At 34.4% G+C, this 18,335-nt stretch overlaps 2 protein-coding genes across 2 annotated transcripts in view; one reads left to right on the top strand and one right to left on the bottom strand.

Moving 5' to 3' along the window:
- Window positions 1-18,335, top strand: part of LOC138126518 (receptor-type tyrosine-protein phosphatase epsilon-like) — a 195,700-nt gene that overhangs the window by 99,717 nt on the left and 77,648 nt on the right. The gene's annotated exons all lie outside the window — the stretch shown is intronic.
- LOC138125697 (tyrosine-protein phosphatase non-receptor type 20-like) lies at window positions 3,401-16,366 on the bottom strand. The gene is made up of 13 exons (XM_069041147.1): window positions 16,353-16,366; window positions 16,109-16,254; window positions 15,789-16,048; window positions 8,552-8,684; window positions 8,278-8,450; window positions 7,765-8,218; window positions 7,539-7,714; window positions 7,397-7,484; window positions 7,273-7,349; window positions 6,957-7,223; window positions 3,775-3,905; window positions 3,579-3,714; window positions 3,401-3,522 (listed from the first exon to the last, which is right to left on the bottom strand). The coding sequence occupies exons 5-13, from the start codon at window positions 8,359-8,361 to the stop codon at window positions 3,475-3,477; spliced, it is 1,461 nt and encodes a 486-aa protein (XP_068897248.1). The 5' UTR covers window positions 8,362-8,450; window positions 8,552-8,684; window positions 15,789-16,048; window positions 16,109-16,254; window positions 16,353-16,366; the 3' UTR covers window positions 3,401-3,474.

The following is an 18,335-nucleotide window of genomic DNA, read 5'->3' as shown; positions in this document are numbered from 1 at the left end:
TAGAGCTGGCAACTCTCTATATAGGTGAATACATTCCATAATAAAATCTCTTTCTTTACAAATTTTCTGCTTCCCCGCCATGTTGAATGCGAACATCTTTCTTCTTCGAATGCTAAACATGGACTAAACAATATTGCGCAATATTAATCCTATACGGTTCAATGAAAACCTATGGTGCAATAAAATTTAAACTCGTAATATTGTGCAATATTATTGACCGTCTAGGGGCCGTCTAAGCAACGAAGACCTTATAACGCCCTAGAGCCTGTTATTTGAAGATAATGCCCTAGGGGATTATTTCTCTAATAACGTATCAGAAAACTGTGTCATTATCGTTCAATAACAACACAGTAGGACATTAAAGTTCTTTGTTGCTTAGTTACGACCAGGTTTAATGTATTTGCAAACAGTTTTTGATTGAGTGATATAAATTAATCAAACTATTGTCAATCCAAAAATAGACGAAACTAGTTAAACGTTGAAGGCACCACGGCTGTTATAATGATATGCCTTCGGTCGGCGTGCACCCCTCGGGCACCCGGAGGCCCTCGGGTTTCACTCTGCCGTCCTTGCGCCTTGTCAACCTTATAACACCCTTGACATAGTGCGTATATTAAATTTATCCTCAAAGTAGGCGTTGAAGACTCGATTGTGAACGTACTATACGGATAAAGGATCACAGATTAGCTGTTTAAATCTCCGCTTTTACACGAGTGGTCGACTCTCCAAAGCCAAATTTGAGGATAAATTTAAATGAACGCACGAAACCTTAATAACTACATACCGGGTATCAACCACCAAACCTGGCCATAGGCCAAGGCGATTTACATTTACCAGGCCATGACACTGACCAAACACAGTGTGCTATGGAATGGCCTACCACAGTCTGACAACATTGCTTCACCAACATTTAGTGAAAAAAATCGAAATCCACTAAACCTGTCATTGTATTTACATTTGTCAAATATGAGTGATCTAATTTTACGACAGTTCAAAAATGCGTAATCGCATTGTAACATATAGTTTAAAACCACCTTAGGGACAGAAAAATAACGGTGCTCATTACTGATTCAGATGATCTGCTGTGTTCCGGACTATTGAAACTGTTTGGTTATAAACTAACGCGAGGTGGGCATTTCCAGCTTAAATATAATAATTTGTTCTCCCCATTGCCTAAATCCCATCCCATTTCTTGTAACTTGCTTCCCAGTCTCATTTCAATATTCGTTTTTAAAACCAAAAGATTTTCTCCAGTGATTATGTCGTCATTACTAATTTTGATAATTTCTTCCCAAAGTGTAATTTCTTCGTAATTATTGAAACCCCGTTTGGCACAAGTCGCTTCATTTTGTCCCCATTGATAAATAACTGTTCCGCTAAAATCTTTAGCACAAGCATGGCTACTTTTGCGAATTCTTCACTCTTCGATTTTTAAAATCTCTTTCCAAATTGGCTTCGTTTCCTCATTTGATGGAAACTTAAATAAAAGTATTTAGCTACCTACGTAATTTGAAGAAGAAGACGCATAATTTGAGTTGCAATTTGCTACGCAACACTTAAAAGGCGCTTTTAATTCAGTTTGACGAATTTGACCAAGGACTTGTCAAAATTTATTTTAAATGTCGAATTCGTTTCAAAATTTTTGGAACACCGTACGTCATGGAATGGCCTACCAGGGAATGTGGCAACACAGCCAGTGTCCAGGCCTGTAACTTAAGACCGCCTTGCATAGGCACATTACACATATTAAAATAATATATGAGTTGCTATGAAATATATTATTGTGTAAAATAAAAGGAAATTAATTTAGTGTGTAATGTCATATTGGCAGCTATAATTATCATCCGTACAAACAATGCCATCAGGAAACTTTCGATGTAGGTAACGTAGAAAGTAGAAATACTTTTGAAATTTGGAAAAGGGAAGAACGATCACAGAGCAGTATTATGCTCAACTATTGGGCAAATTTGACGAAACAATAATATGTTTCATAGCAACTCATATATTATTTTAATATGTGTAATGTGCCGATGGCCAGGTTTGGTGGTTGATACCCGGTATAAGTGGCCCATACACACTCCGGAAATCCTTAGAGGAAAAAACTGTGCAGTCCTGGCCTTCGGTATTTCAGAATTCGGCCTGAATACCCTCTCCGCCATACACGATCTGGTAATCTTCTGAGAAAAAGCTGTGCAGTCCTGTTGAACGAGTGTTTTATTGCAACGTTCATCTCAACGATGTGATACAAATTCAATGAAGGTTCTTAATTTAGCGAACCTATTGAGACCCTTACAGTGCCAAGTAATAATTAACATGTCAACCGAAAATTATTATTCATTATTATTTATTACAGTTGGTTTTCCATTCCAAATTTTATCATAGTTCGTTTCAATGATAATGTAGATACGTCAACGATGATGATGTGAGTTGATCAACAAATTGCAATAATCAAAACCAGCACTAAAACAAAAATGCTCTTCTGATATCTTAATGCTTTCCCATCATATAATCATGTTCCTTACTAATTTTGGTTGAATTGTTAAAAAAAGCATCCTCTGACAAACATTTCAGGTATGATCTACTATAACCACTTAAATTTTTGCCTAAATGGCAAGAAAATGTCGAACAGACACTGACAGAAAAAAAAGTTACATCCGTTGCATCACTGAATCAGTTAGTTCAACATGAAAAGAAAAAAACATCCAACTCAGTCCCAAAAACATCGTGAATGGCTTATACGTATGTTTCTCTTGGATACTTCTAACTAAAAAACTACTAATCGTGTTTTGATGGGTTTTCTTAATTCTAGTTTTAAATTTGTGGTCAAGCAAGCCGTTTCTCTCTTTTTTCCAAACCTAGGTCATCCATTATTTGTTGTGATAAACGACAAATTGAAGTTTTCAGTTTGTTTTATATTATTTCCCCAACTCTTTCAACGGTTTTTGAAATTCTCATTGATGGTCGTCTACTTCCATTCTTTCATTTTACACTTCCTGTTTCACAAAATACTTATTTGACAGTTGATGAAGCTACGCCATACCTTATAGCAAACAAAAGCAAGCACCAGACCATGTGACCACAATTTTTTGAACACGTGATTTTATTAGTAAGTATGTATGAGTATGTTCATCATATTACTGCCGATACTTATTGCTAAATCAGTTACAAATTGTTTTACTTTGAATGTAAAATATACTGTAGCGAGCAATAAATTTTGGTCGTCAATGTCACTCTTTGACGCAATGGAAAATGCTCCATTATAACCTATCATCATGTTGAATGGCATTAATTGTCATTTTTTTCTCATTTTTTTCTCATTTTTTTGACACTTTGTTGACATAGGCATAATCAGGCAGGGATTTTTTTTTAAATTTGTCACAATCTAACCAAATTTTGAAAAGACATTGAGGACTAAAATTTATTGCTCGCGACAGTAGTTAAAATACATGTTTTTATTCCACAGATCAACAGTATTTACGACACAATATCTCTTACTATTAAGTGAGCCAGTTTATATTGCTCCTGTAAAACAACGTAGTTATAATATAACAGTATTACGTGTTGTGCTGAATTCTCACCAAGTCTGACACCATGTTTGCTCTAAAATTTCTCAATTCCATCGTAAAACCGTAGAAGTCAATTTTTTCCGTGATGGGAAGTGCTCTCAGTACAGCATCACATAAAACAATAGTTCCACATCGACCTGCTCCGTTTCTGCAAAACATTTTTGCACAATTATACATTAATGAATTTGTCTGTGTTCTGAAAAACTACTTGCTATGAACTATCACTGGGGCTACATGATGAGGGATCTTCAGTAAATGGTTCATAAATTCCTTACATGTACGCGATGTTAGATTTAGATCATTATCTATTTGCCACGAGTTATAATGCAACTGATCTATCTAAAAATTGTTATAAATATTAGTCAATTTTATGTCGATTAATACTGAATTTTCATTTCAACTATGTAGAAATGCATCTCCATAAATACGCTATTTGTTCGACACTGTCAGAATTTGAGAATAATCTCCTGTGTGAACGGATTTTGATAAACGTCACAGCTTGTCTAAACGAAATGTCAAGCTAATTTTAAGCAATTTGGAGCCTTTAAGGGCTTCGTCGAACAAAAAAACGTTGTATTCAACTCGTTCTTGTGTAAATTGGGCTTTTTTTTGGCAGGAGTGGGCCAGTTTAAAACGCGAGTGAAACGTTGAATAAATAAGTTACGTGTTATACATATTTGCATTGTTCATTTGGTCGTAGAAAATGGTTATTTACGAACCGTGTGCGAGAAGACATTTTTCGCACATGAGCGCATTATTTGAGGCACAATCGACGAAGAAGCGAGTGCTTCATTTGCACGAATGTGCCGAATATGTCTTCTCGCATCGAGGTTTGTACAATATTTTTTGAAACGAACATTAGCATTTTTAAATTATTACCCAATAGTTCCTAATTTAGTGAATGGATGGCGCTTGCCCAAGTGTCAATCGAATTAATAGCGATTTATTTTCATTCTTTCGAAAACATCCAAATTGGAGAAATGACGTTTTGTAAACCAGATTTTATTATTATCAAGTCAAATTATTTTCAGAATAACTGGTTTAACTGTTGCGTTTGCGAAATGTCTGTGAACTTAGTGAGTTCAAAAAGTATAGTATGTAACTCTTTTATAAACTTCTCTAGACACTCGTTTATTAAACACTCGCTTCGCTCGTGCCTAATAAAACTCGTGTCTAAAGTACCGTTTATAGGTAAATCTTGTTGCATAACATACTACAACGTGATCAAGAATGACTGAATCTGTTGTTAACAATGAAAATTTGAATGATTTTGGTACAACTGTAATTTAAACGCATTTCCGGTTGTCAGCTTTGACAGAGTTGACAGGCGAATGTGACGTTTACCATCAAAGGGTCATTTTTGTAATAGCATAAACCACGGCCTCCTAGAGTCATAAGAGACTCGTCTCTTATCCGGCCTGTCGCATTCGATAAATGTCTGTTTTTGAAAATTCCCCATAAATTCCCCGTATAGTATTTCTATCTAGCGACTTTAATGTGACTCATATATACAGGCTGTTTGATAAAAAACGCCTCAAACCATAATTTTTTAATTTTTATCCGATTTCAATGAACAAAAAAACCAAAGATTTTTCATGCGCTACGAAGCAGCCATAAAATAATTTTTTTTGGCGTTATTTTCAGTAGCTAACGATAGTCAACTTTTTTTTTTTTAATGGATACATGTAGTTTTTTAGGCTCAGTCTGGTAAAGTTTTTTTTTCTGAATCTAATGATGTATTAAAAGTTATCGTTTGGTCCATAGCTGACTGAAAAAAAATAAAACAATTTTTAATTGTGGTTCAGCTTATTATGAAATTTTCAAGTGTGCTGTGAAAAACAATTGGAATACAAATAGCAACAAATGTCAAGTGTGAGTTTAAAAATTTTCAGGTGCAATCTTGAAGAGTTTTATTATTACTTTCTTAGAAAAACATGAATAGTAACAATTATTATTATTATTTTTTCTATTAACTTTTTGTTTTTGACGAATTACGATTTTTATTACACTCGAACATAAAATAATAGTCAAATGACTGCTATCCTGCATGACTGACAATATTATTTTATTCTTAAGTAAACAAGTTTAAAAAAGCAGATGAAAATTTCTAAGCTGATGTTTAGATGACATTTATCGTACTTTGTATTCCGATTGTTTTTCACGGCACTCTTAAAAAATTTATAATAAGCTGAACCACAAAAAAATGTTTTTTTTTTATTTTTCAGTTAGCTATGAATCAAATGATAACTTTCAATACATCATTAGATTCAGAAAAAAAAAACCTTACGAGACCAAGCCTAAAAAACTACATGTGTCCATTAAAAAAAAAAAAGTTGACTATCGTTAGCTATTGAAGATAACGCCAAAAAAAAAATAGCTTTTGAAAAACCATATCTGTTCATTGAAATCGGGTAATAAATAAAAAGGTTATGGGTTGAGGCGTTTTTCATCAAATAGCCTGTATGCAACTAAAAATACGTATGAATAATGACATTTATATAATAAATTGTCAATTTGAAAAACTAAGTGCAGTCGAAACTTTAAAAAATGCCACAAACAAAGAAAAAATATTGTATTAGTTCACGACATAAAGTTAAAGTTATGAGAGATCATACTGGTAATATCATGAGTGCCGCAGAATATGCAAGTAGTAAAATTTTACCAAAATTCCAAAATTCAAGGACCAATGTAAATATTTCAGTCACCTTACAAGATAGTTCTCTGGAAAAACTAGAAAAATTGTCTTCTTTTACTTATTCGGCAAGTACCAATTTTCAAATTGAGACGGCGCCAACAACTTTTTTATGTGGCTACTTAATTATGAAAATAACGAAGCCAATCCATGGATGTGATTATTATTGCTTTTAACATTTACAAGATTCAAATTCGAAAAAGAAAATCCTTTTACTGGAATTAATTTATTACTAAGATAGAGGAAGGCTAAGTTACCCCAATGATCAATTTGTGGGTCTAGTATAGTTTGGGAATGAGAAATTGGAAGGCAGGCAACCAGTACAACACATAAGCCCCGTATTGTGGCGCACCCTATAAAACAAAAATAATGCTTAGAACTACGAATGCGGCAGGCCGGATAAGAGACGAGTCTCTTATGAATCTAGGAGGCCGTGGCATAAACATAGTAACATACCCGACATAACCTAATTTTTTTCCAATGTTGTGTCAAGTTAAAACATTTGGTCAGTGCCAATTACGAAATAGAAAAACACCAATATTTTTCAATTTTTCCATTGCCAACAGACTCAGTCATTGTTGATCACGTTGTATTAACATTCAATCTATTAAGGCGTTTGGCAAATAATTGAAATAATATAAATAATTTGATATTTTAAACACGACTTTCCAAGATATCTTAATATCTACAAAATCCACCTGTCTACTTTTTCCCTTGCGTTGCACTTGCAGTTTGCGATGAATATAAAACTTATTATTGCAAATTTCGTTTAGGCTAACTCGTATGTCATCAAAACAGACGGGATCGCCTTTTATTTTGGGCCAATAATAAACAAATTCTTCATTGGGACTTGAAATCATAACGATATGATTAACGTTTTCTTGCCAAATCATGTGCCAAAAATCGTTAATAGTGTTCTCTAAAGGATTTTGAGTGACAATATATTCTTTCTCGTTATCGGAAATCTGGAATTGTGGAGGTGAGAAAACATTCTTTACGTTCAATACAACTTACTTGAACATAACTTGCATTAATATAATCTGTAGACCTATGTTCTTTCTTATTGTTTAATTTCACACGATTCACGTCATCTAAAAATCGCAAAATATTACATGACGACAAAATACTTTAGATTTACATGGAAGAATGCTCTGGTCTTGATTTTTGGGGATATTCTCTTTCTTCAGACTTTCCGTGTTGTCCTTGAGATAACCAGTAGGAAAATCCTGAAATTTAATGGACATGGAAATAGTGCACACAAGCTAAGTTTAAAAACATACCGAAAACTGATCATCGATAAATGTGCAAGAGGGTTCGAACCGCAGTTTAACATATTTCAAGTAATCCTTTCTGCAAATTTTTTCCCATCCATCATTATAAATACGTTCGTAAACATTTTGATCTTCCCTAATATTTAACATTTCTTGCATGTCATCAATTTGGTTATGTGAAATTTCTACGATTTTATTTAACTACCTAATGAGTGTTAAGTAGAAAAAAAAATACCTTTCCATTGAATTTCCAATTTGAATTTTATTTTCCTTATTAAGAAAATATAACAGCACGCAATCAGAGATGCAATCAACACAATTGGAAGAATTATCAGCAGGTACAGAGGGTTGAAGGAAGATGTAGCGAGATCACTAGATCTCTTGTCCTCTATTACACTCGTAGCATTCTCATCTATAACATTCCTACTATACTTTTTGTAATCCGGTAAACTGGATGTTGTATTTATTTTTTCATTTAAAGCATTTTCACAAGACACATTAGAAATACTATTGTCAAATTGTATGTATCTTTTATTCTCTTCACAACTTAGATTTGAAGACAAATATGCAGTGTCGCCAATAGCCGAAAACGCTGTTTCATCAGAGATATGGTTCGTTGTTATTGATATGTTGAAACAAGTAATAAAGTTTTTCAATGGAAATTGTTGTTTTTTCCATTTTCCGTTGCCCTAAAATGAGATCTCTTTAAGCGTGGTTAAGGTATATTAATTTGTTACAATAAAGTTACAATAAACGATTCAGTTATATTATTATGGATTGAGTTTAATAATTGAATTGTAATATTGCAGCCAGGACACATTGCCAAATACATAGAAAAACATCCTGTTTCTATAGTTGTGCAGTTTTCTAGTTTTGTGTAGATCGTTTCTGTTTTACTTTGGTTCGTGTGTATATAAGTATCTGTAATAGATATATCCAAATATAAGTAAACTAAAACAATCAATTATATACCGAAGCAAGACACAATTATTTGACAACATAATATTTTCTTTATTACTTACAGTTGTGCAGTTTCCACACGTTCAATGCATTGCTGATGTAATATTGTGAAGCATTGACATTTGGGGGGATATAACACCTTCTGCTGACATTGGTACACTCGAATTTATTGTTTTTTAGTTTTAGGTGATACCACTGAAAATGTCAGCGAAAATAATAAACCAAGAAACCACACATTGGTAGTTTAAAAATTGATTTGTCTAATTTTTAATTTAAATAAATCTGAAATATAGTACTGTAACGGTCCGAATAGGTTCGATAAATTAAGAATTTTAATTTTAAAATAATTTCAACGAAATATTTTAAATACCATTCATTTGCGACGGAAATGCTGGTCAGTTGTAAATTTTATTGAAGGCGTGTCGGCACCACATTCCTCAAGAGAAATCTGCCAACCTTTCTTTGAAAATGCAGGTACACGTCCTGTCCGAACACAACACAAAGATAACAGTTTTCATGGGAAAAGAAACATTGCAAAATTTACTCGTTCGACAATTTGGGGAGTCCAGTTAAAATCAGGGGATAATTGAATTAATGAATTTGATGTTAGCAGGTTTCAAATTGAGAAAACAACAAAATTAATGTTCATTAGGTTAATTTACCTTTTTTAGCATTCTCAAATTTGTGGCATATTTGTAATTAAAGGGCGAGAATTGCAAATTAAAAACAAAGCGCTTTATCGTAGAAAATAACTAGAATCGTTTGCACTTTTAGTTAGGAAAGTAACAAAGCAAAGTAGAAAGGGAGTCGGTAGAAAACACAGAGGACCGGGTAACGATAAAGCCAGGTAGTCGTATAAATCAGACGTGTGAGTGAGAGAGAGAATGAAATTTACGAAGTAATTATTAATTAGAACGGTTTTGGGGAATCAAACCAATGTACAGCGTGATCAACAAGGACTGAAGCTGTTGGCAGCAAATGACAGCAAAATATTCCCAAAGTATGAAAATTTTTTGTGCGTCAGTGTTGGCACCTGCTGCAAGTTGTGAATGTCAAAAAATTTAGGTTATGTTACGAGTTGGTAGTTTTAAAACACGATACGTACAGCTTGACCAGAATAGCTTGGGGTGTGAGATGCGCACAAGAGGAAACGAGCGAGTCTCTGTAAGACAAGGATATGGCTATGGTTGTAGGTACGGTACACTCAATGAAGCAAATCTGCTCAAAACAGCCTGGACATGCTGTTACTTGAAGCTTGAAGCGCTTATTTTCGCCCGTTTGTACACGATCTAAACACTTCCAGACCCAACAGACAAGTGCGTTTCGCTAGTGGGAGGGATTTCAGTCCACTGCGTCACTTGCCAAGCTGTTCAGCTGTTCTGGTCGACCTGTACAAAACGACCAAAAACAGTATAAAAAGTAATTAGCCGTACTTAATTAAATGGCCCACTGTTTCGATATTCATAAAAGCGACAGGCAGTGCCTGCATGCCCCTCCTGAGAAACAGAAACATGATGCAGGGATTGGATCTGGGAAAATTTGTAAGGGTGGAACATTAATTTCTTCTTTAAAATGGTTAGGCAACTTCCATATGACAAGCTTGTACAGTAAGGAAAAGGAATGACGGGATTTTTAATGGTAAAAATTATTAGGCTCTGCATTAAACGTGCCCAACAAAGAACTCTGGATGCGTGTGTTTTAAATAAGAGTCACATCTGTTTGGAGTGAAAGCTTTCGCACTGACTTTCGAGGGCTTTGTTCCATTCTACCTCGAACATTCTCGACTACATCTTCTGTAAGTGTAGATGATGTTCTTTCTACCAGTAGCATTTGCCTTTTTCCATCACTGGTTTGTAGGTAACGTTGCACCAATCTCGTGCAATGCTGCTTAAACGCAACTAAGGTATATAACAACTGGCTCGGGGAACATTTGTTGAAATTGGTGAAATGCATCATCCGTGCTCCGTGGAATACATGGTGGAATACTACCAACCGTTAGCAGCATCAAAATTTCCAGTCCGAAAGTACGCCATACCAATTAAAATGCCTTGTTCTAGTGTAAAAACCATTTTAATAAATAAATTGATACAAAAATGACACTTGATTTTGAAGTTTGAATTTGCCCGTCAAAATTGACAACTGAAAATGTAATGCTACCAATTTCACTGAAATTTTCATCATGTTGTCATTGTTGCCAACAGCTTCAGTCCTTGTTGATCACTCTGTAGAACAATTTTTAGAAGTAGCAGATCAACGGAATTTAGTTGCATGACATGACAATTACGTAACAGCGTTTCAAGCCCAATTTAGGTTTCAAAATAAGGTTAATTTGTTCTATTTTAATTCTGTTTGTTTCATGTTTATTATGTTTGTTTCATTTTAATTCTGTTTGTTTCATTTTAATTCTGTTTAATTCTTGGTGCTGATTTTTATTACTGTATAGAGTCGGTAATTCAGTGTTCCTGTTTAATTCTATTTGTTCCATTTTTAATTGTGTTTGTTTCTTGATGTTGAGGTTTATTATTGTATAGAGTCAGTAATTTAGTGTTTTTTTTTCAGAGTTCTAATTCAACCACAAATTATGTATATTCGGTCTGGTCCTAACAAAAGTCTAAATTTAAACATTTAAATTAATGGTGGAAAACGGAAACTGTAATTTCAAAAGTTCTAGAGATATCGAAAGAGTGTCGCGGTCGGCGTAAAGTAGAACCCCGCTGATTGGTCACTTTGGTCAAGTAGGGGTTGCGAAAGTGGGGTGCGCCAGAAATGATAAAACCAATTGCGGGACGGGAAAGGGGGCTTTTTTGATTCACTCGGGGTTTGATCTCCAAAGTAGCCGGAGGTACGTTCAGTACTTCCAGCAGCCATTTTGTGACCACGTTCTTTACATTCACAAGGTAAATTATTTCTCTAATTCTTGTACATTATTTGTAGTCGCGATTTAATTAGTCAAACAGCATTTAGTTCTTTATCGTTCTAAAGTAAAGATTATATTATTTTCTTTGAGCTTTTGATGACCACGTGACTCTTTAGAATCTTATATTAATTTCTTTATCGCGAAGTATGTGATCTTCTTGCATTTACCGATCGGGGAAACGTGCTCTTGTCAAGGGGAACCAGTATGCAATTATTATAAAACATTTCCATTCATTATTTATGTCTTGGATTCTCGAGTTCGGGAAGCTACCGCCAGTGTCCGTCGCACTCAATAAGCTGTGGTCCGGCGTAAGAGCACAAAATTAGCTCCGTCACCCCCAAGGGGGCCAGCGACCAAACTAGGCCAGCTGACACGTGAAGAGAGGTACTATCGCGGCCAAAATACTTTGGTCGTCAATGTGACATAAATGGCATTCAATTGTAAAGCAAACTTTAGGAAGTTTAACCTTATTTTTTACTACTGTCAAAATTATTTTAATCTATCAGTGTCATACGGGTGGGGTAAATCCCAGCTGCAGAGGCAGGGTTCAAAAGCAAAAGATCAACATGGTCGCGGTTTAGACAACCTTCAGAAGCAAGTAAGACGATTCTATATTTATCAAAAACTGAAGGTGCCATATTTTTGACAAGAATCATTTGAAATTGTCATGTATATTGACATTGATACTTGATTTACATTTGAAGTGTCAAAAAGTGACGACCAAAGTATTTTGGCCGCGATAGTACCTTTTGGCCCTGTTAGAACCTTTTTTCCCTTTTATTTTCGACCACCGGAGTAGACCGGGGTGATCTATGAGATTCCAGGGTATCGCGTCGGGTTCAATTTAATTGGGGAAACAAGTCAAATCTAAATCGGATCACATAGTTCGCATCTCAAACTCGTATAATGCTGTTCGCGTCATAAACTCCTTTATTTGCCCAGCTTAGTCATTTATTCATGAGTCAGATCTCAATTCGAGGGGCGCGAGTCAAATCTCATTGGGTCAAATTTCCACCAAATTCTGTTATTAAATTCATTTATTTATTTCTATCATTTGTTGGGACCAAACTCCACCACACTCGATTATTTGTTAAATAAAATTTAAGTGAAGTGTGCGCAATCGTTTTAATTTCATCTTTGAAAACCTTCCAAAGGTACGGCCTCTCGTTAGAGCCTAATTAAACAAACTGAAAAATAAAACACAACGTAGGATCCATAAATATTTTTTTTTCTCATTATTTTTGTTTCGTATTTTTCCGCAAAATTTCATCCGAGGGAATGCGGCAACCAACAATACACCAAATGAGGGCGAAAAAAAAATCATCGAGGAAAAGTCAAGGAAGTCGAAACGTTACAGTACCTAATACAATTCTTTCGAAAACAAATTACATACTATTGACGTTTTGACAGATTCCACTGTATGTGTTAGTACCATATTTCAATTAGTACTAACAAATTTGCTGCCTAATTTACGTTTAATATTACTTATTTTTTTTTAGGATAGTAACAAATTATCACTAAACTAAATGTAACGTTTAACCAAGAAACTGGTCATCGGCAATCTAAAAACTTGATTTACTTAATTTTTAATTTATATGAAACTTAATTATAGAAATTTCATTTTCCGGAAAAAATGTTCATTTGGCATTTTTTTACAAATGGTTCAAGGAAATCTAAAATGTATATCGGGTGTGTCAAAAAAGTCGGATACCAAAGAAGGTACACAATTTAAGGTAATCATGGAACATGAAGAAAATTTTTTTTTTGCTTTTCGCCTTTCGTTAACACGCAAGAGCGTTTGGAAGTTACAACTAAACTGCCCATAAAACTAAATGATCATGTCATTAATGTGGTAACATAATTGTATGTGTCAACTTTCAAAGGTGCCTTCAACAGATATCCAAAAATTCATTTCACGAATACGTTTGAAATCAGTTTCTTCGTCAGTGTTAAACATGATGAAATTTGGTGTGGGGGAGTAGTTTTCAAACGTGGCAACATTGCTAACATAGCATAGCAACAAAAAAAAAAAAACACCTTTATAATAGTAGTTTATTTGACGAGTTTGTGTGTAAATTGGGCCCACGAGTGCCAAAAAAGGTCCAATTTACACACGAACGAGTTGAATACAACGTTTTTTTGTTCAACGAGCCCCTTAAAGGCTCCAAATCACTTAAAACTTTTAAAATTAGCTTGACGTTTCGTTTTGACAAGTTGTGACATTTATCAAAATCCCTTCACATGGGAGAAAATTCTCAAACTCTGACAGTGTCGAACAAAAAAATACATTAATGTCAATTAAATTGTGACAGTTTTCGAAATGTATTCAAAATGAGTTTTACCGCAGATGAATATTGTAATATGTATTTAGCTCTTGGTGCCGCAGAAAATAACGCGGCACTTAGCTGCACAAACATACACCATGCGTTGTCCTAACGGAAGGCATCCCAGTGCGAATGTTTTTAGGCATTTTGATCAATGACTGAGAGAAAAAAATATAACCATGACAACTACATACGGTATTTTTAGTTACCTATTGCGTTGCTGCCATTTTCATTTTCACTTTCTGGGAGTTTTTTCTTTAACTGAAAGCTGCAGAACAGTTTTTAGTACAAAGTCGGGGTCTATGTTATTCTATGCTATGCTATTAAAACGCCTGTCCGTCCTTTTTGACATACCCGATATACGAGTAAATCATGTAGGGTGTTCATCGTTTTATTTAGTTTTTTAAGGTAGCAGTAGCAGCAGTGCAAAATAAATTAAGAAAATTTTGCATTAATGACAAATTAGTCATTGAAGAAATTTGCTCGCATAATTATAAAATAGAATATACGATCTTGCAACTTAATTTTTTTGTAGTTTTCTAGTTAAAGGAATAATAGATATTTATGCATTAGCGCACTAGCAACTTTTGGGAAGCAACTATTTAATCACAAAAATTGAACACACATAACTAATTGTAACCTCGCACACGGGCGATTTTTAAATCGAAGCAATTAAAAACTTGTCCTATTTTACAAGGAAACTGTTGGCAGTAAATGAACCAGGTTTGTTCTAACGTAGCGCCGCGCACCCGGCGATTATTTAGTTGCTTTTTTCCACAAAATCCCTGTGTTAAAACTGATCTGCATAAGCAACTATTAAGTTGCCAGTAAGCGGTGCTCGTTCTTTTCGGTGATTAAACTATTTGGTTGCCTATAGCAAAAGTTGCTAGTGTGTGGGAGCCCTTAGGGAGATATGAACATGATTTTTCCCTGAGGTTGACGTGGTTATAATCCGAGGGCCTTTGGCCCGAGGAATTATAAATCAACCGAGGGGAAAAACATGAATATCTCCCGTGGTGCATACAATATTTTATTTTTTAGTCTCTGTACTTAAAAGTAGAAATTTTATTAAAAATATTTAGCAGGGAAGATTGCGTGAATATGTGGTTGCTATAGTTTCGTTCTCATGAGTTTGTTATCAACAATGTGGGGGGCGAAAAAATTTGACAAATCCCAAGGGAGATATGAGTTGTTTTTCACAATCTGTATCTATGACGAAAAGAAACAATATCGTGTTACTAAAAAATAAATATTTTTTCTCCCTACCGGTTAGAAATGTAGGCTGTGGATACCTCATTTGAGGTGAGAAAATTCAACTTTCTCGCTAAGGTACCAAACTGTACCAAAATACAAATGTCAAAAGTGTCAAAAGTGAAATAAGTTATTGATAAATGAAAGCCAATTCAATGAAGTAAGTTGGTAGGTCAATCATATAATCTGGAAAATAAACAGATAAGCTAGGTAGGTAGATTACTTTACCCTGTTTATATCAAATTTTCGAACAAACCTCAAATCTTCAAATGCGATGACAAGTTAATTAAACAAATAACACAGCCTACTATTCAATTCTCAAAATTTTCGTTTTAATCACGAATATAACCATCTTTTTTGACTTTTTTCAACAAAGTTGTGCCGGTAGGGAAAAAAATTGTATTCAAACCTTGTTAAGAAAGTGTCCTTGCAGACCTTAGGCACTTACAAACCTCGTCTACGACTCGGTTTATAATCTTTGCCTGCGGTCTGCAAGAAACCACTTTCTTACCTTGGTTTGAAATATACTAGTGGCGGCCGGGGAAAATGAGAATGACTTAAATCACTCTGGGCTGTATTCAAATAAAACTGTAATGGTTATCATTATAAAGATTTACGATAGGGCCAAATTTTTGCCTGTCACCACCTGCAAACAAAACCCTTCTTAAATCGTTCCTTCTAAGAACACGGGTATTCAAAGAAATCGGTCCCTGTCGTAAATCTTTTTAATGATAACCGTTACAGATTTATTTAAATACAGCCCAAAATAATTTAGGTCATTCCCATTTTCCCCGGCCGCCACTATACCTGATCTTGTGTTCCATCTTCTTTCCCATTGTGTCTCTGACTAAAATTTATAGGCAAGCTTCTATTCTTAAGAACCTCGTGAAACTCTGTGTGAAAATCATGATTGTCCTTAAATGTTTCCCATCGTTCGTCTATTACAATATCGTTTATGTGATGATTGGATTCTGTGGAATTAATAACTTTCCAAACATTAGCCCCTTCGACTTTCTCTGTTAAGAGAAGGGTAATCGTAGAATTATCTAAATAGGATGATGAAGTACCTGGAACATATAATTAGCAGTAGCAAAAGTGGGTAGAAAACTGTAGTAACACAAATTTACCAACGTAAGTACCATCTTTTCCCAAACCGTCATTTAAAAATATTCCAGGACTGTCACCATCCACTACACAGTACTTAGTAGAATTACTATTTTCACACGCAGCAAAAGTACAAAATAGAAGAATAAATGAAACATTATTAAACGTCTTACAATTTGTCATAGTGATTATAAATTTCTAAACGGTTTATTTAATTTTATGTTTTATCTTATGTGTTATCTCAGATATAAGATAATATAAATTTACCATTTATCAAGAACCTCAAATACTACGGATTAAACATTATTCTGCAAATAAGGATATGATAACACCCAAATACATCTGGCACAAGAGGAAGCTTTTATTGTATCTTGTTTAATAATATTTATGTAGTTACACATTTGGAACTTTTTTTTGGACACACATATTTACGGTTTACAGATTCACTTGTGAGACACGCTGTAAACACCAATCTTCTACATTAAAACTGGAAGTTACTATAAAAATTTACTCACTTTAATCGTTATCTTTCCAATGATAGTCATTTGAAACATGCGTTATCAACATAAATAGAAAGATTATTCAGAAATTTTTACACTGTGTTAAAAATCAATACAGAATGTTCGTATTAAAATTTATTCAACCTATATTCGAATATAAATATAATAAATCTGAAGATTCTGAATTTCTTTTATCTATTTTCACTGCAATATGAGAATTGCCCGATAGATTTCTTAAAACATTATCCCACTAAAAATTTCGCTACAAAATTCACAATTACTTTCTGTACAAACTGTATATCATTTATTAATTCCTCTATTGCGATTCATTTGATAAAATTATTATTATCAAACCGCAAATTTGTAAGGTACCTACATTTTATTTAAGAATAACACTACACCTTTTTCAATTGTATTTCAGAAACCATCACATGTAATTCAGATTTGTCAATTGTATTTCAGAAAGTGTTAATTGTAATTCAGAATAGTAAATTCAATTTCAGAAAGCGTTGTTTGTAATTCAGAACAGTTAATTCAATTTCAGAAAGCGTTAATTGTAATTCAGAAAGTATCAATTGTAATTCAGATCAACAACTTACTTGTACATATTCTTGTCTCAAACAACCATGTATGTACCTATACAGGGTGTCTTTGAAGTTGAGGCGTTCCTTTTAACATGTGGTAGTATGCGTTGTTCTAAAGAGTTTTAGCCAAAATCACCTTAGCAAAATGTGTATGGCAATGAAGATGCAATAAGTTAATTTTTTTGAAAATTTTGAAACCGGTCCTGCTCAAATTTGCGCTGATTTGTTAGAAATTAGAATTGACACAAAAAAATCAAATGAGCATGGACGTTAATCAAAAATACTGTCAGAGTTGTCATTTAATTGTCGGAATGGCTTTGTCATTACGAAAATAATGAGCTGACAAATATGTTGCTAATCTATGGGCAATGTTATCACGTTATCAGAATGCAGCTGCGGCGTCCAGAGAGTACGCAGAGCGATTTCCGGAAGGACACGATCCTGGGCCACGTCAGTTATTAATACATAGTACAGCGGAGAAATAGACAGGAACGGACTCAAAATTTTAGAAAACAATAAAAATATACAATTAATTATCTCCGTTAATACAAACATTTTACTAAGAAGATTTAGGCTAAAATTCTTAAGAATAATGTATAGTATCTCGTGTTACAAGGAACGCCTCAACTTCGAAAACACCCTGTATGTATAGGTTGTATTTTAATTCAATATAACAATTCTTTACAAAATTAACAGAATACAATCATATTTAACGGCCTACTAATATGTCATCTCTTGCTAAAGCGGCAGCATGATGTATGGTGGTGTGCTGCGCTGCACGAGCACAATCTCCCCGGTAATAGTATCTTTTGCTGCATCAATAATTTCCTCCAAGTAAACCAATCTTTGTTCTATAACCCCAGGTGCCACTACTTGGGGAACACGAAGATGAGTTTTTGTGTAACACTTAACTTTAGACCAAATATACTCAATAGGATTTAACATTGGTGAGGTCCCAAACTTAACAGTGTTGCGGTAGTTCCATTGGTAACTGCTTCAAGTCTCGAATGGCACGGAGCGTTATCACAAACTATCACCAAATCCGCTAACTGATTTCCCATTTCTTGCCAGTGTTGTAGGAATGATGTTGCCCAAGCATTGGCCAAATTTGCGGTGAATGACCCTCTACGCCGCTCCATTGTTACAATTCCTGCTGTCGAAATTGC

This window comes from Tenebrio molitor, chromosome 3 (genome assembly GCF_963966145.1).
Source record: "Tenebrio molitor chromosome 3, icTenMoli1.1, whole genome shotgun sequence".
Classification (NCBI taxonomy): domain Eukaryota; kingdom Metazoa; phylum Arthropoda; class Insecta; order Coleoptera; family Tenebrionidae; genus Tenebrio; species Tenebrio molitor.
Note: the sequence above shows the minus strand (reverse complement) of the source record. Positions and strands in the feature narration are given on the sequence as shown.